Source organism: Microcebus murinus, chromosome 10 (assembly GCF_040939455.1).
Source record: "Microcebus murinus isolate Inina chromosome 10, M.murinus_Inina_mat1.0, whole genome shotgun sequence".
Classification (NCBI taxonomy): domain Eukaryota; kingdom Metazoa; phylum Chordata; class Mammalia; order Primates; family Cheirogaleidae; genus Microcebus; species Microcebus murinus.
In genome coordinates, this window is record NC_134113.1 from 92,950,511 (window position 1) to 92,976,603 (window position 26,093).

Genomic DNA, 26,093 nt, shown 5'->3' on the forward strand with positions numbered 1-26,093 from the left:
AAAGATTATGCTACAACTGTATGTCTATAGGAGATTCTGATAAAGACTAGCACTGAAAACACAATTGGAAGAAAGGGAGGACCTATATATTCCCATCTCAAGCCTCGATTATACTTTCAATTATTGATATTTCTATTGAGTACATTCAAGTATGACAACAGTATCTTTTATAGAGGTTCTCGCCCCATAAAGGATTTATTTAACTGCTTTCTCTCTGTTCTTCACACCGCCCTCCTCCCCAGCTCTTCAGGTGTGGCTGAGGTAGGGGTATCCGTCCCTGACACCATCACGGAGTGGAAGGCAGGGGCCCTCTGCCTGTCCCAGGACACAGGACTTGGTCTCTCTCCCACTGCCTCTCTCCGAGCCTTCCATCCCTTCTTTGTGGAGCTCACCATGCCCTACTCTGTGATCCGCGGAGAGGCCTTCACACTCAGGGCCAGTGTTGTCAACTACCATCCCAAATGCCTTTTGGTAAGGAGCTCTTCCTAATTGTATACAAGGTAGCAGTCAAGTAAATTAAAAGTTGCATGCCTAGGAGTACTAACTCTTGTGTCCAATATGTGCTAACTAGAAGAAGAATACTACCAGATATTCATAAGCTATGTGAGTTACAGTTGCTATCTGAAAATAACAAATTGCAACTTAAAACAAGTTTGTATCCCTTATCATGACCATTTAAAGTTCAGCAGTTTGTGTAATATGAAGATTTCTCACAAGGACAATAAAAAATTAGTATTCTTTATCCTCGTGTCTTATTTAGATTCTTCACGGTTTAGGCCTCTACATTCTCATATATTTAATTTTTCATAGCTCATTCATCAAATTAAACTTAATTTTATAAGTTATTCATGAGCATCTTACCTCTGCTGAAACCATGACTCTTTATAAATCTTGTATACTCTGCTGGGAGAGCTAAGGAAATGGGCAAGGTCCCAGACCAAAGAAATAGAGCAACCAGCCATATTTACCTTTCCTCTGTTTGTTCCCACCACACGAAAGAGCACGTCACAACAAAATACTCGGATTTAGATGTCAGATCCACCTAAATGTACTAAAGGTGCTTGGTCTTTGCTTGTACCATCATTAATATTAGGGAACCTGAAATCTATCCAATCCCTCAGTATGCTTTACTTCAATCCCATTCTTCCTCTGGTCTCCTATTCCCTCTAATCTGTCTCACATGTGGTTTCAGATCTCTGTGCATCTGGAAGCCACTCCCGCCTTCCTAGCTGTCCCAGTGGAGAAAGAACAAGAGACTGTCTGCATCTGTGGTGATGAGCAGCAAACTGTGTCCTGGGAAGTAACCCCAAAGTCACTAGGTGAGGGGCAGACTCCTGGAAATAATTTTCTACTCAAAAATTGTACGTATCCATGGGAACCTCAGGAAAAGACCCCAGATGGTACAATATTTTTTCACTGTCTTCCATTGTAGGGTTCCTAGAAGGATATCCCCAAACATCTCCACCTTGGATTCTCAGTATCATTAGCCTCTCATTTATGCTGTTTCCATTCCTGCTCTAGTGTTTTCATAGAACAAAAATAAAACAGAGCATTGATCATTTACAAATCTTGAGTTCGGAGGCATAAATGAAGGAGGAAGATGATATTCATCTTTATTGGTTCTTTTTTCTTCAGGAAATGTGAATTTTACTGTTAGCGCAGAAGCACTATCGTATGCAGAGTCATGTGGGACTGAGGTGCCTAGAATCCCTGAATATGGAAAGAAAGACACAATCATTAAGCTCCTATTGGTTGAAGTAAGTGAGCCTGCCCATTTGACAGGTCACACTGAGTCACAAAAAACAATAGTTAACACAGTTGGGGTTTCAACTTTTAGGTATGAAGACCTAAATAATATATGGTCAATAATATCCATAATAAAAAAATAATAATATACTTGGGTAATATAATTATTATTATGGATGTTTCAGAATAGTATTCTCTTCTATCTACCTATCTACCCATCTATCATCTATTTCTCTTGATTTATTTTCTTAATTTTTCCTTTACTTTCTTATTCACCAACCTGTCCCCTTCATATCAATATACATACAGAGTTTGTTTATATAATGCAGTTCAAATTCCTCCCTTCACTATCTAGAAATCTGTGGTTCCCCTATCAACACATGTGTCCTGAAAGTGGGTCCCTTCTCACCTCTAACTTCTCTTTCTCTTACTTAAAGCCTGAAGGAATAAAGAAGGAAGTGACATTCAACTCCCTGCTTTGTCCATCAGGTAAGAGTCAACCTTCCTAATTTTAAAAATATTGGCTAAAGTTTATATAACATTTGAAGTGCAAAGAACTTTTATATATTATTTTTATACTTTCCCTATGAGGTAAGGCCTGAAGTACCATGAACACATTTGACAGAAGAGAAAAATGGTTCGTAGAGAGGCCAAGAAATTTGATCGGGAGAAAACCCTTAGCCCATGCATTCCGAGTCTTGATCTCTTGCAGCACTTATGTAAACACCAAAATGTCTTCCTAAATAGTGTGTGGTGTGGGCATAGGCAGAAAGTGACTGGAGTCAGAATGAATGTTGCCAAAGGGGCTATTTCCTTGAATTATTACCAATATAACATATGGATAGCTGAATTCAGGCCATTCCAACACTGAGTTTTGCATAGACAGTATTATTTGGTAACGGGACCATGCCATTTCCCAAAGGAAGAATTGTTGTCATCTTTACCATTATTATCATTTTAATATTTGATGCTAATCCTGTACCTAATGCACTATCAGTCATTTGAAAAGGCACTGAAAAAACTCACAGTAAAAAATATAGCTTTACCTTCATGAAGAATTTTCTAGTCTAAACAAAAACATTTATAGCAATTTAGTACACTAAGAAATGTCCTAACACAATGTGTTCTCATCCCAAACCAATGTCAAATCAAGCCCGTACATATGTCCGTTGCCTTTCTCTGTCTATCCACTAATGTCTTTTTCCTATGCTTTTTATATTGTCAAGACTTAATGTATAAAATGTGTTCTAAAAACATTATTTCCTGGTTTTTAGCTTTGTTTCTACATTTATGTGCATGTAGTGCTTACCACCTGTTCTTTTATAATGATTTCTCTTCCATTTCTGAGTTATTCATTTTGATTTATCTCTTTGGTGTCATTTCCAGTCATCAAGCAATTTTATTAAAATTTATTTTCATTACCCATGTAATTATACAAAAATAAATTCTCCTTTAATAAAACAAAACAGAACATCCTATTAAAGGCTGATGTCATTCCCTCATAATATTTTTCAATAACTTAATGATCATCCCTGGGCCTTTAGAAATAAGACATGCAGACATGTGTTTGTGTATGTTACTTAAATTGTATTACACAAATTATATAACTTTCATTCTATAACTCTTTGTTCTTTACTGAGCAATCTGTCTTGGAGATCTATCTATGTTAAATTATGGATCAAATCATTACTTTCAATTGCTTTTAATTCTGTAATATCAATATATCACAGTTCTGCTTGGTCTTTTAACCTTTCCATATTGGTTTTTCCACCTATTTGTTAATAAGAAATTAATTAATTAGTGATAATAATAGCCTCCTGTGTACATATGCAAGTGTACCTAGGGTAGATCCCAAAATGTGAAATTCCTAAGGCAGGAGATGTATGCATACATATGCACAGTATTTTTGTTTGCTTTTTGGTTGTTTAATTTTATTGCAAATTGACAATTTATAATTGTATACCCCTGTGGCATACAAAGTGATATTGTAATTTATGAATACAATGTGAAATAATTAATAAAGCTAATTAGCATATCTATAACCTCAAATACTTGCTTTTTGTGGTAAGAATATTTGAAATTTATTCTTTAAGCAAGTTTGAAATATATAATACATTATTAACTATGTTCATCATACCCTGCAGTGAATCTCAGGGAGGAGGGGGAAGAAACTTATTCCTTTTCTCTGAGACTTTATATCCTTTGAACATCATCTCTCTATCTGCCCACCCACATTCTCTGTAAGCATCATTCTACTATCTCCTTTTATGAGTTTGACTGTCTTATCTTCCACAGACAAGTGAAAATATGCAAAATTTATAGTTCTATAACTGGCTTAAATCATTTAACATACTGTCCTCCAAGTTCATTCATTGTCACAAGTAACTGAATGTCCCTTTGTTGTTGTTGTTGGAGACAGTCTCACTCTGTTGCCCTGGCTAGAGTGCAGTGGCAATGCTCATAGTTCACCCACAACCTCAAACTCCTATGCTCAACTGATCCTCCTGCCTCAGCCTCCTGAGTAGGTGGGACTACAGGCCAGCACCATCATGCCCGGCTAATTTTTTTCTATTTTTAGTAGAGATGGAATCTCACTCTCGCTGAGGCTGGTCTCGAACTCCTGACCTCAAGCAATCCTACCACCTCACCATCCCAGAGTGCTAAGATTACAACTGTGAGCCATCATGCCTGGACAAATGGCCTTCCTTTTTAAGGCTGAATAGTATTCCATAGTGTATATATACCACATTTTCTTTATTCATCTGTTGATGGACACATGATTCCATTATGAATAGTGCTACAATGAAGATAGAAATGCCGACATCTCTTTAACAAATTGATTTTAAATATTTTAAATAAATACCCAGAGGTGAGATTGCCAAATCATGTAGTAATTCTATTTTTAGATTTTTAAGGAACCTCTATATAGTTTTCCATAATGGCTATACTAATTGACATTCCCACCAACAGCGTGCAAAGGTGCCCTTTCTACAGATCTTTGCGAACACTTGCTGTCTTTTGTCTTTTTGATAATAGCCATTCTGACAGGTGTGAGGTGATTACCTCATTGTGGCTTTAATTTCCATTTTCCTAATGATAACTGATGTTGAGCATTTTTAATATATCTGTTGACCATTTGTATATCCACTTTTGAGAAATCTCTTTTGAGGTCCCTTGACCATTTTTAATTGGGTTATTTGTTCCTTGCTGTTGCATTGTTTGAGTTCCTGATATATTTTGGATATGAACACTTTATCAAAGCTTATATTTAAGTCTTTAATACATTTTGAGTTGAATTTTGTATATAATATTATACAAGAAGACAATTTAATTCTTCTGTATGTGGATATTCAGTTTCCCTAACACCATTTATTGAAGAGACTATCCTTTTCCCATTGTGTTTTCTTAGCAATGTTGAAAATCAATTTCTCGTACATGCAGGGATTCATTTCTGGGCTCTCTATTCTATTCTATTGATCAATATATTTATATTTATGCCAGTATGATGTGCTCTTAATTACTATAGCTTTCTAATATAGTTTGAAATCTGGTAGAGTGATGTCTACAGGTTTCTTGTTTTCATAATGATTGCTTTGGCTATCCAGGATTTTTTGTGATTCCATATGAATTTTAAGATTGCTTTTTTCTAACTCTGTGAAAAATGAAATTGGAGTTTTGACAGGAATTACATTGAATCTGCAGATTGCTTTGGTTAGTAGGCACATTTTAACAATATTAATTCTTCTAATCCATGAACACTGGATATTTCTCCATTTATTTGTGCCTTCTTCAATTTCTTTCATCAGTGTTTTATTGCTTCAATGTACATTTCACCTCCTTAATTAAACTTATTCCTACATATTTTTTTCATAGCTATTGGGAATGGGATTGTTCTCTTGATTTTTTTCCAATAGTTTATTGTTAGCGTATAGAAATCCTACTGATTTTTATGTCCTGCAACTTTACTATATTCATTTATTAGTTCTAACAGTTTTTCAGTAAAGTCTTCAGGATTTTCTATGTATGAGATCATGTCATCACCAAAAGTGAAATTTTACTTCTTTCTTTCCAATTTGGATGCTTTCTATTTATTTATTTTTTCTTATCTGATTTCTCTTGCTGGTATTTCCAGTACTACTTTGAGAAGAAATGGCTAGAATGGGCATCCTTGTTTTATTCCAGATCTTAGAGGAAAGACTTTTAATTTTTCACTGTTGAGTACATTGTTTCCTGTAGGCTTTACATCTATGGCCTTTATTGTGTTGAGGAACATTCTTCTTTCTATACCTAATTTGGTGAGAGTTTTTGCCATAAAAAATTCTTAAATTTTGCCAAGTGCTTCTTCTTTATCTAATGAGGTGATCATATGATTTTTGCCCTTTATTCTGTTAATGTGATAGATACTGATTTGCATATGTTGAACAATTCAGCATCCCAGGAAGAAATTACCCTGTCATCACGGTAAATGATCATTTTAATGTGTTGTTGAATTGGATTTTCTAATTTTTTTTTAAGAAATGGGATTTCACTATGGTTCCCCACATTGGACTCAAATTCCTAGGCTCAAGTGATCTTACCAACTGAGCCTCCAAGTAATTGGGAATAAAGGCATGTGCCACTGTGCCTGGATGGTTTGCCATTATAGTATTCCATTGAGAATTTTTGTATCTATATTCATCAAGGATAGTGGCCTGTAATTTTCTTTTCTTGTAATGTCTTTGTCTGGCATTGGTATCAGGGTAATGCTGGCTTCATAAGTTGAGTTTGGTAGTATTGCTTCCTCTTCAATTTGTTGGCAGAGTTTGAGAAAAATTGGTATTAGTTCCTCTTGAAATGTTTGGTAGCAGTGATACCATCAGATATTGGGCTTTTTGTATAGGAAAATATTTATTACTGTTTCAATCTCTTTACTCATTATTGATCTGTTCAGATTTTCTAATTCTTCATGATTCAGTCTGGTAGTCTGTAATGGTCTAGGAATCTATCCATTTCTTCTAGATTATCCAGTTTGTTGGAATGTAATTCTTCGTAATAGTTATTGTTCCATAATAGTTTTTCCTATTATGAAATAGTTGTGATACTTTCTATTTCTGTGGTATTAGGGGTAATGTCTCCTCTCTCGTTTCTGATTTTATTTATTTGAGGCTTTGTTCTTGTTGATTGTCTAGCAAAACATTTTTCAAATTCATCTTCTGAAAAAAAACAACTCTTAATTTTATTAGTCTTTTATATTATTTTCTAGTTTCTATTTGATTTATTTCTGCTCTCATCTATTATTTCCTTCCTTGTGTTAATTTTGGACTCAGTTTATTCTTCTTTTTCTAGTTTTCTGGGGAATGATGTTTAGTTCTTTACTTGATATTTTTCTTCTTTTTTCATGTAGGTGTTTATTACTATAAAGTTTCCTTTTAGTACTGTTTTTGCTGTGTTTCATAAATTTTGGTATGTTGTGTTTCTGTTTTCATTAGTTTTAAGATATTGTTTAATTTCTTTATTAGCCCACTAGTTGTTCCGAAGTATGTTATTTAATTTCCATGTATTTGTGAATTTGCCCTAATTCCTCCTGTTATTGGTTTCTAGTTTTACACCATTGTGGTCAGAAAAGAGACTTGATATGATTTCAATCTTCTTAAATTTGCTAAGACTTCTTTTGTGGCCTAACATATGTTCTGTCCTGGAGCATTTTTCTTGTGTGCTTGAGAAGAATGTATACTATGCTTCTGCCCGGGAGGAAATGTTCTGCATATGTCTATTAGGTTGATTTGATGTATTTTCTCCTTTTTTTAATAGATCATTTCAAGGACTTTAAGGTCCATTTTCTCTAAGGTATTGTTCAAGTCCAGTGTCTCCTTATTAATTTTCTGTCTGGATGATCTGTCCATTTTTGAAATTGGGGCATTGAAGGTCCCTGCTATTATTTCATTGCAATCTCTTCCTTCATACCTTTTAATAATTGTTTAATATATTTAGCTGCTCTAATGTTGGGTGCATATATATTTATAATTATTATATTCTCTTGATAACTAGACATCTTTATCATTACATAATGTTCTTTTCCTTTATCTTTAAAGTTTTGGTTTAAAGTCTATTTTGTATAAGTATAGCTACCCTTGCTTGTTTTGGGTTTCCATTTGCATGCAGTATCTTTTTCCTTTCCTCCACTTTCAGTCTATATGAGTCCTTAAAAATTGAGGGAACTTTTTTTTGTATTTAAAAACATTCTTTTTTTCCCCTTTTATTTCATCATATTATGGAGGTACAAATATTGTTAGTGTTACAAATATTGCCCCTGCCCCCCCTTCTTCCCCCTGATGTCTCCAATCCCCTGGTGGTGTGCACCACACACGTTATGAAAGCATACACACCTTTCCTCCTCCCCCTTACCACCTGCCCACCACCTGATAAAAAGTTTTGTTTTGTTTTGTTTTGTTTTTTTGACATTTTGGTTACATTGTATATCTTTGACTCTCCCCAAGAAGGGTTAGAGTTATGCCCTTCCCCTCCGAAGTGCTCGCCACATCCCTAAGATTGGGTCCCCCTCACTCCCCGAATCCTCGGTGAGCACTGCCACCATTTGAAAACCATAGTTTTAATCAGTCAGTACCGATTTTATGGTGAGTAGATGTGGGGCCCATTTTCCATGTCTTGTGTCACCTCACTTTGGATAATGGGCTTAAGCTTAATCCAGGATAGCATAAACGGTGCTAGCTCACAGTCACTTCTTAGAATTGAGTAATATTCCATTGTGAGCATATACCACATTTTAATTATCCACTCATGAATTGACGGGCACTTGAGTTGTTTCCATGACCATGCAATAGTGAATTGTGCTGCTATAAACATTCGGGTGCAGATGTCTTTATAATAGAATGTCTTATGCTCTTTTGGGTAGATGCCCAACAATGCTATTGCAGGGTCGAATGGTATTTCTATTTCTAGCTGTTTGAGGTATCTCCAAATTCTTTTCCACAAAGGTTGCACTAATTTGCAGTCCCACCAGCAGTGTAAGAGTGTTCCTGTCTCTCCACATCCTCACCAGCATTTGTTATTTTGGGATTTCTTGATATAGTCCATTTTTACAGGAGTTAGGTGGTATCTCATTGTGGTTTTGATTTGCATTTCTCTAATAATTAGAGATGTTGAGCTTTTTTTTATATGTTTGCAGGCCATTATTCTGTCTTCTTTGGAGAAGTTTCTTTTCATTTCTGTCGCCCATTTCTTGATGGGATTGTTTGATTTTTTCTTGTTAATTCTTTTAAGTTCTAGATAGATTCTTGTTATTAGACCTTTATCAGAGGTGTAGAGAGCAAATATTTTCTCCCTCTCTGTGAGTTATTTGCTGTACTGATGGTTTCCTTGGCTATGCAGAAACTTTTTAATTTGATCAGATCCCATTTGTTTATATTTGATGCTGCAGTGATTGCCTTGGGGATCTTCCTCAAAAATCCTTTGCCTAGGCCAATGTCTGATAGGGTTTTCCCAACATCTTCTTCTAGGATTCTTAAGGTTTCATACCTTAAGTTTAAGTCTGTTATCCATCTTGAGTGAATTTTAGTGAGAGGTGAGAGGTAGGGGTCCTGATTTGCTCTTCTGCAATTAGCTAACCAGTTTTCCCAGCACCATTTATTGAAGAGAGATTCTTTTCGCCAATGTATATTTTTGTCAGCTTTGTCAAAGATTAGATTACCGTATACTGATGGGTTCATCTCTGGTATCTCAGATCTATTCCAGATATCCATGCTTCTGTTCTTGTGCCAGTCACAGGTTGATTTAACTATTATTGGTTTATAGTACAGCTTGAAGTCAGGAAGACTGATGCCTCCCAGTTTGTTCTTTGTATTTAAGATCGCTTTGGCTATACGAGGTTTTTTCTGGTTCCATACAAAGTGAAGAATTATTTTTTCTAGATCTTTAAAGAATGCTGATGGTATTTTTATGGGTATTGCATTGATTCTGTACACCACTTTAGGTTAATATTGACATTTTAACTATATTGATTCTACCAATCCATGAACAAGGTAGATTTTTCCATCTGTTTAAATCTTCTGCAATTTCTTTTTTTAGTGTTTCATAGTTATCCTTGTATAAATCTTTTGTATCTTTCGTTAGGTATACTCCTAGATATTTAATTTTCTTTGGGGCTATAGTAAAGGGTATTGCATTTTTTATTTGAGTTTCTGCTTGATGGTTCTTGGCATATATGAATGCTTCTGATTTGTATATATTGATTTTATAACCTGAAACTTTCCCAAATTTGGTTATCAAGTCTAGGAGTCTCTTGGAAGACTCCATGGGGTTTTCTAGATATAATATCATATCATCGGCGAAGAGTGAGAATTTGATTTCATCTGCCTCCCCTTAATACCCCTTTCCTGCCTGATTGCTATCACTAGGACATCAAGCACTGTGTTGAATAGGAGAGGAGATAGTGGGCATCCATGTCTAGTTGTGGATTGAAGGGGGAAGGATTTCAATTTTTCCCTGTTTAGAATGATATTAGCAGTGGATTTTTATAGTTGGATTTGATAAGTTTATGGTATGAGCCATCTATGCCTATTTTGTTAAGAGTTTTTATCATAAAGGTGTGTTGGACTTTGTCAAATGCTTTTTCTGCATCTGTTGACAGAATCATACGGTCTTTGTTCTTGATTTTATTTATGAAGTGAATTGCATTTATAGACTTGCGTATGTTGACCCATCCTTGCATCTCTGGAATAAAGCCCACCTGGTCATGGTGAATTATTTTTTTGATGTGCTGCTGAATTTTATTCGCTAAAATTTTATTGAAGATTTTTGCATCTGTATTCGTTGGATTATTTTTAGTTTTCTCTATTTTGATGTCAAACTTCCCCTTTTTGGGGGGTATTCTGTTCCAAATTTTATTTAATTTTGTATTTATATATTTTTGTAATTCACTGAGATTCTTTTAGAGGACTGTTCTGAATTCTTTGTCAGTGATTTCATAAATCTCCATTTCTATAACGTCATTTTTTGTCAGTTTCTTTTGGCAGTGTCATGATTTTCTGATTCTTCATAATCCTTTTCCTTGAATTATTGTCTGCACATTTGAGGAGACAACCACCTCTTCTGACCTTTATAGATATTCTTTGGCAGGGATGAAAATGTGCTATTTAGTCTAGCTTATAATTTTTTTTTTTTTTTTTTTTTTTTTGAGACAGAGTCTCGCTTTGTTGCACAGGCTAGAGTGAGTGCCATGGCGTCAGCCTCGCTCACAGCAACCTCAAACTCCTGGGCGCAAGCAATCCTCCTGCCTCAGCCTCCCGAGTAGCTGGGACTACAGGCATGCGCCACCACGCCCGGCTAATTTTATATATATATATTAGTTGGCCAATTAATTTCTTTCTATTTATAGTAGAGACGGGGTCTTGCTCTTGCTCAGGCTGGTTTCGAACTCCTGACCTCGAGCAATCCGCCCGCCTCGGCCTCCCAGAGTGCTAGGATTACAGGCGTGAGCCACCGCGCCCGGCTAGCTTATAATTTTTGAAGAGCCATCTGGTGACAACCTCAAGCAGGCAGATCTTATCATGGGTTCTCTAATTAACTGGGCCACTACTTTGTTCTGATGATGGGTGGTGACACTGGCTATGTTTGCCATCTGGTGGGATCACTTATTTGGCTCTACCATGAGATGGAGCTGCTGTCTGCGTACTGGCCTCTCCTCTGGACAGTCAGAAGATTTATTGCCTGGCTGGATGATTCAGGTTCCAAGTAGTAATCAGGTCCCCACAGGAAGGACTCTGTGGTTATGTGCAGTTGCTGCTTGGGATGGACAGGACTTAAGACTATGTCTTAGAAATGCATGATTGAGACTTTCCCCTCTGTGTGAGTGGAACCATAGGGTGAGGTTTTGACTGAACTGAGCTGCTGCTTATCTTCTCAGGCCAAGCAGCCCTAGCCCCTACATCTCTACAAAATGTGTGGATGTGGGTATCTCCCTGCCTGGGCAAAGTCACTGGGTGGGCCTTTTGGCTGAGCTGAGCCACATTTTAGAAAACTGGGTCAAGCAGGTCTGTCCCCTATATTTCTCTGAAATGTGCAGAGGCCTGTGTCTCCTACCTGGGCAGGAACATTGGTATGGGTTCTGAGGCTGAGCTTGGAGACTGGCCATCTAGAATGCCAATCCTGGTTGAATATAATATCATGCTTCTGAAAGTGACCAGCTCAGCTTTGCAGGTGGACTATACAGTTGGCTGGTATCTCTGAATGGGCACCATAGCTGGCAGAAACACAGAGTTACCGCCAAGATTCACATGCTTGTCACTGTGAGCTCTTTATCCTTTCTTTGTTTCCACTTGACCCCAGCTGGTCTAGCCAAGCCATTCCTCCCAGTGTTCCCCATGAGGTAAGACCACCTTTGGTTTCCTGAAAAGTGTCTCCGAAGGCTTGGGACGCTATATGACTCCCTCTGGTTCTCTTTTACTCCTGTAGAAATCGTGGGCCCTGGAGAATCCTCTCCATTTGGCATTGTGCTAATTTAAGGGAAAGAATGAGATGACATGATCCAATTGAGACCATGCTTCTTACTTTTCTATTTGGTTTTCATCCAGTTCCGTGAACTACACAGGTGTCCCAGACTTGTTTCCAAGTATTGTGGTTTTCAAAATGATGTTCTGATCTGTAGATGGTTGATAGTTGTACTTTCTGGGGAGGGAGGAGGAGCCTGAGACTTCCTATTCCACCATTTTGCTCTTTTCTGAGTTTTAGTAGAACTAAAAAAACGCCCCCTCTTTATGAACTAAATACATTTATACTTCTACCATACACTTACTATCACCATCACTATCAATGTTTTAAATTTGGCCAAAAATGTAGATGAAAAAAATGTTTTGCTGTTGTTTTAGTTCATATTTCCCTAATCATAAGTGTTGGGAATAAGGATGAGCTTATTTCTGCACATTTATGAATTGCCTTCATAGACTTTGACCATTCACATTTTGAGTAATTTTTCTTTTTCTGACTCAGTTGTAGTAGACACTGATCTTTATCTATTAATTATACTGCAAATATTTTCTTTCACTTGTTCATTTTTCTTTTAACATTCTTTTTAGCATAGGTTTTCTTACAAATGGTTTAATATTAATTTTATGAGAAAAAGAAGATAAATACTATACTTTTCTCATTTTCATCTTCATATAATTTATCAAGATTAAAATGGCAGTAAACATATGTTCATCAGTAGCAATTATTTTATTTTCAATGACTCAAAATATGTATTTCACCTCTTCATTTGTCCTTTGTCTTTGCTTAAGGCACCTGTATTTTTTATAAAAGTTTTAATGTTAATTTTATGAAGGATTCAGTATGAAAATAAATACTACAATTCTCTCATTTTCATCTCCTAATAATTCACCAGATTAAAATGGCAGTAAATGTATGTTTGTCATGTTATTTTATTTTCAATGAGCCAAATACTATTCATATTCAGCACTTCACCCTTATTTTCTACGTCTTTGAAAAAATGCTGTCTTCACAGCTGGTAAAATTTGAGTGAAGAAAGGATATAGCATTATTGTAAAAATCTGGACCTTTGGAGAAATTTTTCCTTTGTGTGTGTGTCTGTGTGTATATATATATATATATATATATATATATATATACACACACACACATACTTAAAGGGTATTGTTGGGGATGGGGGATTCCCAACACAATTGTTTTTTTTTTTTTTTTTTGGAGACAGAGTCTCACTTTGTTGCCCAGGCTAGAGTGAGTGCCGTGGCATCAGCCTGGCTCACAGCAACCTCAATCTCCAGGGCTCAGCAATCCTACTGCCTCAGCCTCCCGGGTAGCTGGGACTACAGGCATGTGCCACCATGCCCGGCTAATTTTTTGTATATATATTTTTAGTTGGTCAATTAATTTATTTCTATTTTTGGTAGAGACGGGGTCTCGCTCAGGCTGGTTTCGAACTCCTGACCTTGAGCAATCCACCCGCCTCGGCCTCCCAAAGTGCTAGGATTACAGGCGTGAGCCACCGCGCCCGGCCCCAACACAATTGTTGAGTGAGGAGGTTAAGGTGGGCACTAGATGGATCATTTTGTGATAACCATCCTGTGTTAGCCATCAGATGACTAACAGATGAAATGGAATCACAACACACCCAACTCTTAGCAGTTTGTTATCTTCTTTTGGAATGTAATTCTACATATAAGGGAAAAGATAGTTGGAAAAGAAATTCTGAAAAGTTCAGTAACCCATTTTAAGATATTAAAAAACTTCTATTAAAAGGAGGGACAACTTTTTTAGGATAACTTTAGATGTAAGGAATAGTCCTACCTTCTAGGTCATAGAGCTCTTCAGAAAGATAAAATACAGAAATAATTTTCATATGGCTGATTTCTTTCTCTAGGTGCTGAGGTAACTGAAGAATTATCCCTCAAGCTGCCACCAAATACTGTAGAAGGATCTGCGCGAGCCTCTGTCTCAGTTGTGGGTGAGTCTCTAGCCCCTAGCGGATTTAGCATTATTAGCTTCTACTATATTTATTTCCACACATATTTACTAAAACAACAACTATAACTTTAGCTTCTTTTTTCTTCCTTCTTTGGGCTTGTTTAATGTTTCCAGTCACATCTCTGTCCCTGGAAGTCTCACCCTTCCTAAAATTCCTCATTTTTTTAGCTTGACTAGTTATTTATTCTTAATGATTCTGGTAGATTATAACCTCTAAACTTTATGACTTCCCATCTCTCCCATTCCTCAGGAGACATATTAGGCTCTGCTATGCAAAACACACAAAATCTCCTCCAGATGCCCTATGGCTGTGGAGAACAGAATATGGTCCTCTTTGCTCCCAACATCTATGTTCTGGATTATCTAAATGAAACACAGCAGCTGACTCCAGATATCGAGTCCAAGGCCATTGGTTATCTCAACACCGGTGAGTGACTGAACCAGTGAGTGGAAACTTCACATTGTTATTTCTACTGGATTTCTCAAGAGGCTTCAGTTACTTATCAATAGTATAATACATTAGCTTATCATTATGATAGCTACTATGAAAAGAGTACTACCGTACTTAATTTCATGGAAACTATCCACTCTCCAACCTCCAATAAAATGTTTAAGGCTTGGAACTCTGTAGTATATAACAACAAATTTAAGAAAGGTCACAAGAAAAGCCGACATATTTTAGTATTTTCTCTGGCCTCGGCATGAACATTAATCTGTCATGTTGTTTCATGAACCTTCCACTCCAGGTTATCAGAGACAGTTGAACTACAAGCACCATGATGGCTCCTACAGCACCTTTGGGGAGCAAGGTGGCAGGAGCCAGGGCAACACCTGGTAAGGAAAGAATAAGTTTTTGAGCTATTTGTGTGCCAGCTCTTTCACATATATTATCACTATTATATTCACAGCAACCCTAACCAATATGCATTATTAGACCTATAGTTGGTTATACTCGATAAATACACCAAGATTAGCAGGGTCACAAGCAGAAAAGCAGATATACAAATGCATATGTGTTAGACTTATTCCCAAAATTGATCTTGTTAATAGTATATGAAAGTATTCCTTCCAAAATAGCTACTCTTTCTAAAAGAGCTCTCATAACCATGAGTTTTTTAAATTATGTGGCCAGTGAACATATCACATAACTTCCAGATGAATCATGTTAAGTTCAGTTTATATTATGTCTTATAGATCATATTTATCTTGACTTAGAATAAATTCATAATAGGAAGAAATTATTGGGAAGACAGTAATATGAAACATTATTTTCAAAATAATAGAGGAGGAGCAATAGTAAAAGTTATAGCATACAAGAGCTACACTTGAGAAGATTCTGTCATCTACTAAAAGAAATCTCTAAAGAGAAGACTGATTTAAAGACTTGCTCAAATAATTAAGAAAAATAAGGAAACTAGAAGTACTTAGACTTCCTGTAGCAAAGGGAAAGTGAGTGATCAGGGAAATACCAGATCTAGCAGATTAATGAAAGAGTAAAGAAGATAGAAGCTCTAAGTGCATGAGAATTCCTGTTAGATAACTCGCAGCAATGTAAGAAGTGTCTTATGAAGCCTGTTGCTGTGAAGTGGCTATACAACCATTCTAACAACATAAATATCTTCACACTTCCTCCCCTCTCAGGCTCACAGCCTTTGTACTGAAGACTTTTGCCCAAGCTCGAAACCACATCTTCATCTACGAAGCACACATCACCCAGGCCCTCACCTGGCTCTCCCAGGAGCAGAAGGACAACGGCTGTTTCAGGAGCTCTGGGTCGCTGTTCAACGATGCCATAAAGGTGAACCGTTCTGGAACTAGTTTTGATTTGTCCATTATGACATCTACAAGGATGAGGAGAGAAAGGAATAATGCAGAAATTCTTAAATGAAGGTATCAGAGAAAAATAAAACCTGTGGATAACACCAAGAAAGAGAGGCTAGAACTTAGGTTGGTTATGATATCTTGCGGCACAGGAATGGATGTGTGTAGGGATAAATTGATGACACAGCAGATGGAAAGAGCTGATCACGAGCTTTCTCAGAAGGAAAATTACTCAAATCTCTTCCTCTCGTGTTTACAGGGAGGAGTAGAAGACGAAGTGACCCTCTCCGCCTATGTTACAATTGCTCTTCTGGAGATTCCTCTCCCAGTCACGGTAGGTACTACCTCATGCCTACAGACGGTAGTTCTGGCTGAAATGAAACCGCTTCCCTGCCCTCTGAACTACCGTCCTACTAAGAGAAATGTCAGCTTTCCTTCTATGCAGTGCTGATGCTTCCCAGATGGATAGAGAATTTTGTCAGTCCATTAAGAAAGGTTTCTTAGTGATGCCTCAGGCTTTTTCTTGACCCCCACAAAACATCCTAAAGTTATGCCTTTTGAATAGAAAAATAACAGATAAAAATACTATTCTCTCTATCATAAGAATGAGGAATAGACAGGAAAAATGCATTTGAAAAATTTCTGTGTGTTTACCTGGGAATGCCAGCACCCTGTTCACTCGCTTCCTATGGTCCTTTCGCAGCATCCTGTTGTCCGCAATGCCCTGTCCTGCCTGGAGTCAGCCTGGAAGTCAGCAAAGGAAGGAGCCCGTGGCAGCCATGTCTACACCAAGGCACTATTGGCCTATGCTTTTGCCCTGGCAGGTAACCAGGACAAGAGGGCAGAAGTACTCAAGTCCCTTCATGAGGAATCTGTGAAGAAAGGTGAGAGCAAACCTGAGATCCTCCTTCTGTCCCACATTCTCTGCATCAAGAACTACACTGGGAAAACCCTCTACTGCTACTTCCGGTGATCCCTGTCCCCTCTCTTCTTTTATCTATGTCATATATATTTTGTCCATATCATACTTTTATAACATCTAATTCAATTTTTATACAATTTAATCAAATCATACATCCAAAGATAAGACACAGTACAGTTCTTCTCAAGTTACAATAGGGTCATATCCCAATAAATCCATGGCGAAATCAAAACATCGTTAAATCAAATGATCATAACTTGGGGACCATCTACATGCGTAGTAGTGAGAAGCTCAGCCTCTGGAGACTAGCTCCAGAGTGTGCCACTTGTGTTACCTTGGGCAAGTCATTAACCTGTCTGTGTTTTAATTCCAGCATCATTAAAATGTAGATAATAGTATGTATTTCATAGTGTTTTTGTGAGTATTATATAGGTTAACATATATGAAACACTTAGTATAATAAATGGCACATAGTTAATGAAAGTATGAGCTGTTATGACTAAAATATCTATTCTTAATATATACCCAACCCTATGGTACATCATATCATCTTAAACATAAGGAAAAATTGATGGAGGTAGCCCCATGAGTAAATTCTGATATTATAAGCTCATTTTAAAAAACCAATAATGTTGGCCAATCTTTTCATATTCACACAATACTTCTACATGTGCCACGGTCTATATGAAGGACTGAAGAAAAAAACAAAATGCAAATGATAAGATGTCCAATAACATACATTCAAGATTTCTCTTTTGACAGGGCCATTAATTGTTTTTAAAATGTATTTGGAATATTTCACTTACACAAAAAAGGCATAAGGGATAATTATCAAAAACCTTATGACTCCTTACCAGCTTAAAAAATAAAATATTAATATTACCAAAGCAGGAAAAGTCTCCCGTGTACCTCTTCCACTCACACAGGAAATCATTATCCTGAATTTGGCATTGTAACTTCCATGGATTTCTTTGTGTTTTTGCTGCATATGTATCCCTAAGTAATATTCATAATTTTTAGATTGTTTTCATCTTTTTTTTTTTTTTTTTTTTTGAGACAGAGTCTCGCTTTCTTGCCTAGGCTAGAGTGAGTGCCATGGCGTCAGCCTAGCTCACAGCAACCTCAAACTCCTGGGCTCAAGCAATCCTCCTGCCTCAGCTTCCCGAGTAGCTGGGACTACAGGCACGAGCCACCATGCCCGGCTGATTTTTATATTATATATATTAGTTGGCCAATTAATTTCTTTCTATTTTTATGGTAGAGACGAGGTCTCGCTCAGGCTGGTTTTGAACTCCTGACCTTGAGCAATCCGCCCGCCTCGGCCTCCCAGAGTGCTAGGATTACAGGCGTGAGCCACCGCGCCCGGCCTGTTTTCATCTTTAGATAAGCAATATCACACTTTTGGATATTTCAGAAGCTTGATTTTTTGTTTATTTGTTTGCCTTTTATTTTTTAACTTCAACATTATGCTAATGAAGTCCCTTGTATGCATGCCTGTAGCTCTACTTCATTAATCTACACTGCTGCATAATATACTACAGTATAAAAATAGTTGATAATTTAAATACTAACTTTCTCCCCATGGACTTTTTCTTCTTATTTTTTGCTATTGCAAACAGTGCTGCAATAAATACTCATGTGCCTGTCTCCTTGTGCTCATGTGTGAGTTTCCCCACGTTATTCAACAAGTAAGGTGACTGATTAGAGGGCTGAGCACATCTTCCCCTTTGCTGAATATTGACACATAGCTCTGCAACGAGCAACTGGCATCCCACAGCATGTGCATTGGTTTCCATCGTTTCATCTCCATGTCAGCCTTTGGTATTTCAAGAATTACTGTATTTTTCCCAATCTATTAAAAAGTGTAAATTCTATTATTTCATCTGATCTGTGATACCCACAAGAAATCTCTAAGGACGGGCTTCATAGGAAATGTAACAAATTCCAGATAAGTTCTAGATAACATCAGAAATAGGAAAATAGCCACAGCCAGTGAGAGAACTTGCTCTGCCATTTCTTTCTCCCACCAACCCAACTACAGCAATTATTTGAAAACACAGATGGGTATAGGCCTCTGATCCAGCACCATACCTGTCTTAGCTGGACTGAAACACACCGCGTTCATGTTTACATCGAAGGAAAAGTGTTATTGATATATAAAGTTCAAGAGATTGCCATTGGCATGCGGCCCTCACTTCAGCACTGGCTTGGGACTTTTACTGTGAATTATGTATGAATATGGGTCACTTACAAATATCTCTTTCTCACACCCAGACGAGTCAGTCCACTGGGAGCGGCCAGAGAAACCCAAGCCACAAGAGAGGTATTTTGAGCCCCAGGCTCCCTCTGCTGAGGTGGAGATGACGTCCTACGTGCTCCTCGCTCACCTCACGGCGCAGCCAGCCCCCACCTCGGAGGACCTGGCTTCTGCGACACGCATTGTGAAGTGGATCACAAAGCAACAGAATTCCCAGGGCGGTTTCTCCTCCACCCAGGTCAGTGATTTGCCAGAACCTTTTACTTCAGGTAGCAGAAGGTTTCAGCAAGACAAGTACGTACAAGATGAACAAAGAAGGTGACAATAATTTGAAATGAAGAGGTTTTTAGCATTCAAGGATAATGAGAAATAAGAGAAAACGAAAGTCAAAGAGGGATAAAAGAAAATGCTCAGAATTCCAGCACCCCGGAATTCAATTTCGTTATCAGTCTCCTGTCTCTAGTAACAGCTCTACCTCCCTAAAGCAGTACCGGGACACCAGCAGAATGAAGGGAACATCTCCTACCATTCTTCTGGAAGTTCTAAGGGTCTCTTTCAAACTGCTCAGTGGAGCTACCCAAAATCCAACAATCTCTCCTTGCAAATCTCTCCATTCTTAGGTCCCTTTAATGGGTTTCTTTTAAAGCTGACACATTTTGTGCTTCTTTCATCCCACTCTTGACACACAAACAAATTTGTTCATCAGAAGCATAAAGAACGGCCTTTGTTCAATCAACCTCCCAAGCCTAACTATATAATCTTATATCTAAACAATCCAGCAATAAATGTGTGGCAGGAATTCAAAGATTTAGGTGTGAGCATATTCATGCTAACAGAGAAGACACTCTGACAAAATGACTTCCCATCCTTTTTATATTGTAAACTCTTATTTTTCCATATTAATGAAAAAAGACTAAATAGTTCTGTTAAAACAGTTATCATTCATTTCTGAGAAATCTATTCCTTGAAGGATGTCATCGAGGTTGAGTGTTGATGAGTATTGAGAATACGGCACACCAAGGGGATCCACTGGGCAAAGCAAATAGTCCAACAAAAACGGGAAAGCCAAAAAATTAAAAAAAAGAAAGCCAGATAAAAATGTCATTAAATCAAGAAAATAGTTATAATGTTCATCTTTTATATCCTTGAAGAAACTGAAGCATGACCCTGATCATGGCTACGAGGAGCGCTAGCTTCCCGCAGGGCACTGACCTCAGCAGCAGAGCAGAGTTTCGCCTGGGGAGAGATGCAGACTGCGCTGTGGGTGGGTGGTGGCAGAAATGACCACAATGGTGTAGAAGGACATCTTCGGCAAATAGCTGTTGCCACTAGATAATTCCCATTCACATATATTTCCATATTGCATATCCATATATTTTTAGAGAGAAAGCAATCGATTTTCTGACAACTAAAAAACAATGCCTAGGGCATATAGTCCAAGGTAGATATGTGAATGTTACAGTTCTGTCATCTCTACAAAGATTATAATCAATCTTCAGATTAGAGCTCCAATATTTAAGTAGTTAGGGAAATAGGAAATCAAAGCCCCTTTGTGACAGCTCATGTGTGCCTTTGGAAACTATCTCAGCCCTCAAAGGGTTACATACCTAAAAAGGGGTTCTTTCATTCATCTCTTTCAGGACACGGTGGTGGCTCTCCATGCTTTGTCTAAATATGGAGCAGCTACTTTTTCTAGGACTGGCAAGGCTGTGCAGGTGACAGTCCAGTCTTCGGGGGCATTTTCCACCAAATTCCAAGTGGACAATAACAACCGCCTGGTACTACAGCAGAACTCATTACCAGAGCTGCCTGGGGAATATAGCACAAGAGTGACAGGAGACTCTTGTGTCTACCTCCAGGTAAGACTTTTGGCCAGACAAAGACAGAGAGCAGATGGGGACAGTGCCTGTTCTCACCAATGTGTCCTACTTTAGCAAACAGTGGGGCAAGTCAGAGAAAGACCTAGGGAACTTGAGAGGAATTCTGGGAAGGGCGACAAACAGACTTTGTCTTTAATATTCCACAGACATCCTTGAAATTCAATATTGTCCCAGAAAAGGAAGAATTCCCATTTGCTTTAGAGGTACAGACTCTACCCCAAACTTGTGATGGACCCAAAGCTCACACCAGCTTCCAGATCTCACTGAAAGTCAGGTAAGACCTTCTGATTGTGTCACCTAATTCTGGGAATAACAACCAATCTTCTTCCTGGAACTCCTCATTAAGTAAAGCAGTCCAACAGTAAATGTTTACACTACATTTGTTGAAACAGCAATGTATTCTCTTAACTTGGTATAATAGAATTTCTCTATGATGTGGTTTACACTTTCCATCTTCTGCCTCCAGGATCTATTATAGTCCAACTTCATTATTTCAATGTAATGAATTCCTCCAGCAATACTTAAATAAAGAATATTACCCCATGCTTCTGACCTGAATTCCTTCTAATGTAATGAAACAGCATATTATTCTTTATTTATTCAGAACAGAGATCAAGAACTCTTAAAGGCATGAATAGAAGAAAATGGAAACTCTTTAGTTAGAATTCCTATTGGCAATAAATAAATCTCAGGTTATATATAATATAATCAATTTGGGGGCAAACATACATATATATGCAGCAATATTCAAACAGCTACAGGGCTTACACAAAAGTATCTGTATACAAGAATAACTAGGTTAGGGATACTATTCAGGAACAACAACACGATACAGTTTATGTAATAAATAACTGACACAGATCAGATTCTCAAGCTCATGCAGCACTTGTAGAGTCAGCCCCATGCACCTGAAAATCTGATTCACCGGGTCTAGAGTACAGCCTGGTCTCTGTGGCTTGAACAGGCTCCCTAAAAATTCTATACACAGCCAGTTTTCCACACCACTAGGGTAGGATATTTGGGAAGACTTAGACTGTACCTTTTAGAGCCATCGAGTGCTTAGTGTAGACAGAGGAAAAGAGGATATTTAATAACACAGAAAACCCTAATTCCTTCTCCCGTGGATCTTCAGTTACACTGGCAGCCGTCCTGCCTCCAACATGGCGATTGCTGATGTGAAGATGCTATCTGGCTTCATTCCCCTCAAACCAACAGTGAAAATGGTAGGTTTATTATAAATCCAGAATGTCCTATTTTTTTAATGTTTTGTGTATCCCCAGACTAAAACAATACAAATATTAAAATACTATTAAATCATCCTCTATCAAACACTTATACATTCTCCAAACTCAGAAATTTAATTCAGCATGTCTGTACGAGTGCCCACCATGTGCACAGAACTCTCTAGGAGCCATGAGTACTAGGGAAAAGTCAGTAGGTTCCTGCTTTCATGGAGCTTAGAATCTCATTAGAGATTCTAAGATAAACCATATAAACATGAATAAGATAAGCATATGAACATGAACCAGTGAAAATTCTCGGTTGACATAACTATAAGTATTACACAACTTAAGAAAAAAATGAGAATACTGTAAGTTCGAGCAAGAAAAGAAGAAAGAAAACTCCTTCATGAAGGAATAGAATGTGAATTGAATCTTGAAATATGAGTAATTCCCAAGTTTCAGATATTTAGTTCCTTTTTCTTCAGAGAAATCAACTTTACACATAGATCATGTGTCATAGTAACATTCAACTCTTTATCCAAATTACCTTTCATTTCTAATTGTACTGCATCTTTACTTACAAAAAGTGCTCAAAACAATTCTACCATTAGGCTTATTTTGGCAATAAAAAATGCTTTCTCTCTGGATACTGCAGGTGTTTCATCTATTAATTAACATTTGTGATGTCTTAATTTTCCTCAGCTTGAAAGATCTAACCATGTGAGCCGGACAGAAGTTAGCAACGACCACGTCTTGATTTACCTGGATAAGGTGAGAGAGCCCTGCCCACCTAGCTGCAAAAAAATATAGATCAGAATGTCTCTTATGGGAGCATGTGGGAGTGAGCGAATGCCTTTTAGAAACATCACTTCCATGCTAGAAATTTGAGAATTCTAATATTAATTCCAGTGAATGTTCTCCTTTCATTAATTTATATTTCACTTGGGATTATGAGCAGAAATGGCTAATTGTAATATTGGGATAGGAGTATTTCTGGGACTCTATAAGCAAGAAATTCTGCACAGAGTGTGTTCATCATATCCACAAGTTATTTTGAAAATGTTGAGTAAAGTAGGGAAGTGACCGTTGTGATTGGTCAATTATTCTACTAACATCCCATCAACAATATAAAAGGGGAAAGCGCTGCCAATATCTGCAAGGGCTTGGGTCATGAAACAGTAAGACCAGTCCACCAATAAACAATCTGGCTTTATAGATATGTGTGGTAGCATGGTTGATTCATGCATATATTAATGGGAATTATACTTTATAAATTTTATAAACTTAAACAAGGCTACAATGATCAAACTTTTAGACCTCTGTGAGGCTACACAAATATTTCTGCAAGACAAAGGGTGAAACTGTACCAAACCTCTGGATATTTAAATATGGATATAGTTATTGAACCAATAGAAATAATATATCATTTATAAACAGAGGCATGTGCTGGCATTGATGGAGGTATATCAGTTATGTTAGTTATTTAAGAAATACACTCAGGAGGCTGAAGCAAGAGGATTGCTTGAGCCCGGTAGTTCGAGAACAACCTAGACTACACAGTGAGGCCCTGTTTCCAAAAGGAAAAAATAATAGAAATAGAAATAATTTGGAGAATTTCTCATCCACTCTGAGGGATTTCTGCACGATTTAAGGATCCTATAGTGTGCTCTTGGTTAATAAAGTCTTTTCCCCAAATGTAGATGAATAGTTAAACTTATTCAAAGAGAAAAGAAAGCCCCTAGAAGGTCATTTAACTCACATTTGTTTCCTAGGTGCCAAAGAATACACTGAGCTTTTCCTTTACGGTTCTGCAAGATATTCCAGTACGAGATCTGAAACCAGCCATAGTGAAAGTCTATGATTACTATGAGACAGGTGAGTGTGAGTGATTTTCATATAGAAATTAATTCCCTAATCACAGAAATTTAGATCTGAGAGATGTGTTGGGGCAATTTACTACATTAAGTGCTTCACTTATCACCTCATTTTGTCTCCATCAAGTCGGATTCTCCTCTTTCTGTCATTATGTATACATTTTAGAAACTTTCCACATTATAAACATATCAATTACCAATACAAAAGAACTGTAGAATTTTTAGTTCTGTGTTCATCAGATAAAGCAACTATATAACAATATAAGATTTAATTAAGTAGAATATCTGAAGTGTCCTTCAAGAGTTTGGGGTAAAAGAAAATACACTGTATTTGAAAGGATAGTATAAGGCAGCAAGCAATGCATTTAATGAATGGTGCTGACATTTCTGACACAACACGGTGCTTCCTACAGTAAAGATTCCTTCATTGACCTGTATCCAAGATGTTTGCTTCCCCTCTCACTTCACCTAATGCTTTTTGTTTGTTTCAGATGAGTTTGCAATTGCTGAGTACAATGCTCCTTGCAGCAAAGGTAAGCAGTGCACACTCCCTCAAAAGACAGTCAGAATTCCTTTGGTTTGTCCCTCAAGTCTCCTTCATAAAATTGTGGCTAAATATTTTTCAGAGAGATCGTATTGTCCACACTGCATATTATTATAAATAAACACATTTACTGAAAAGGGCCACTGACTGTGTCAAACTTCAGGCAGTTCCTAGGATTGCATACTGGGCAATCATCTATAATAGGTGTCATTTTCCACTGTACCGATTGGGTTTCCTTAGGCACTGTGCTACCCAGATCTAAGGGAAGGAATATTCTCTGCTCGTGGAAACTGATGTTCCTCTTAATTGTCTTCCCTTTCCACTACCACAGATCAAGGAAATGTTTGAAGACCACATGAATGAAAAGTGCTTTGCTGGAGTTTCTGTTCTCAGTACTCCACAGAAGACAAGTGGGTTGTGTGTGTGTGTGCGTGTGTGTGTGTGTGTGTGTGTGTGTTTTGGTTTGGTTTTTTAATCTCCAAAGAGCTGATGAATAAACTTTTCTCTGGTCAATCTGTATCACTGTTTCTTCATTCATTCAATAAACATTTCCATATGATTCGCAATAGAATCCTGAGATAAAGATCAACAGCAATCAAGGGCTGAAGAACCTAGGAATGTGAGAAATGTTATAATGATGGTGGTCTGAGCAGGCTTTGTGCAGGGGTTGCAGGGAAAAGAAGAAAGTATAGGGTTACGTACTAGGAGAGTGTAAAGCAGGCATCCTCAAACTATGGCCCATGGGCCACATGCGGACTGCGAAGGACATTTATCTGGCTTGCCAGGCGTTTTTGCCACCCCTGCCTGTCCTGCTTAGCAGCCGACTCATCCTGGGAGCACAGTGCGCATGTGTGGAATGTGCGCCACACTCTCCAAGGGCCCTCCACTGGTCTGAGGGACAGTGAACTGGCCCCCTGTTTAAAAAGTTTGAGGGCTCCTGGTGTAAAGTGTGTTTGGTTATGCGAATACCCTAAGAAAAAGCCAAAGAGTAGATTTTTGTGAAAAACCAGAAGACATACTTGACCAGAGAAGACTTTAAATATTAAAAAGAAGTAATGAAATACAAAGTTGAGTAGCTTATATTGTAAGGCAACATAATTGATTGGTACATGGCCTGAACTAAGAGTTGTGCATCCTAATTTGGATCCAAATCTGCCACTGACTGATAACAGTGATCAGGCAGTTAACCTTGGGTCTCAGACTCAATATGGATGACGGACTGAGAATGTGGATGTGGTGTACATGCAGAGGCAAGTTTTCTCCGAACAAAGAACATATATAACACAAATCCCAAATAGGAGTATTATATCGAAGCATCTTTCTTCTGGAACTTTAAGCTAGAATGAAAGATT

The 26,093-nt window shown here is 37.6% G+C and overlaps 1 protein-coding gene across 2 annotated transcripts in view; it reads left to right on the forward strand.

Annotated features, from left to right (window-relative positions):
* Positions 1–25,260, forward strand: part of LOC105861535 (alpha-2-macroglobulin-like) — a 51,108-nt gene extending 25,848 nt beyond the window's left edge. For both annotated transcript variants that reach the window (XM_076007680.1, XM_076007681.1), the window contains exons 19-36: positions 243–471; positions 1,193–1,319; positions 1,636–1,757; positions 2,184–2,235; positions 14,117–14,200; positions 14,471–14,647; positions 14,967–15,054; positions 15,862–16,018; positions 16,301–16,375; positions 16,745–16,925; positions 19,238–19,458; positions 20,861–21,079; positions 21,247–21,374; positions 22,233–22,323; positions 23,026–23,094; positions 24,096–24,198; positions 24,689–24,730; positions 25,073–25,260. In XM_076007680.1, coding sequence (XP_075863795.1) covers positions 243–471; positions 1,193–1,319; positions 1,636–1,757; positions 2,184–2,235; positions 14,117–14,200; positions 14,471–14,647; positions 14,967–15,054; positions 15,862–16,018; positions 16,301–16,375; positions 16,745–16,925; positions 19,238–19,458; positions 20,861–21,079; positions 21,247–21,374; positions 22,233–22,323; positions 23,026–23,094; positions 24,096–24,198; positions 24,689–24,730; positions 25,073–25,089 — 2,182 coding nt within the window. In that variant the 3' untranslated portion in view covers positions 25,090–25,260. The remainder of the gene's footprint in view (positions 1–242; positions 472–1,192; positions 1,320–1,635; positions 1,758–2,183; positions 2,236–14,116; positions 14,201–14,470; positions 14,648–14,966; positions 15,055–15,861; positions 16,019–16,300; positions 16,376–16,744; positions 16,926–19,237; positions 19,459–20,860; positions 21,080–21,246; positions 21,375–22,232; positions 22,324–23,025; positions 23,095–24,095; positions 24,199–24,688; positions 24,731–25,072) is intronic.
* The last annotated feature ends 833 nt before the right edge of the window (positions 25,261–26,093 follow it).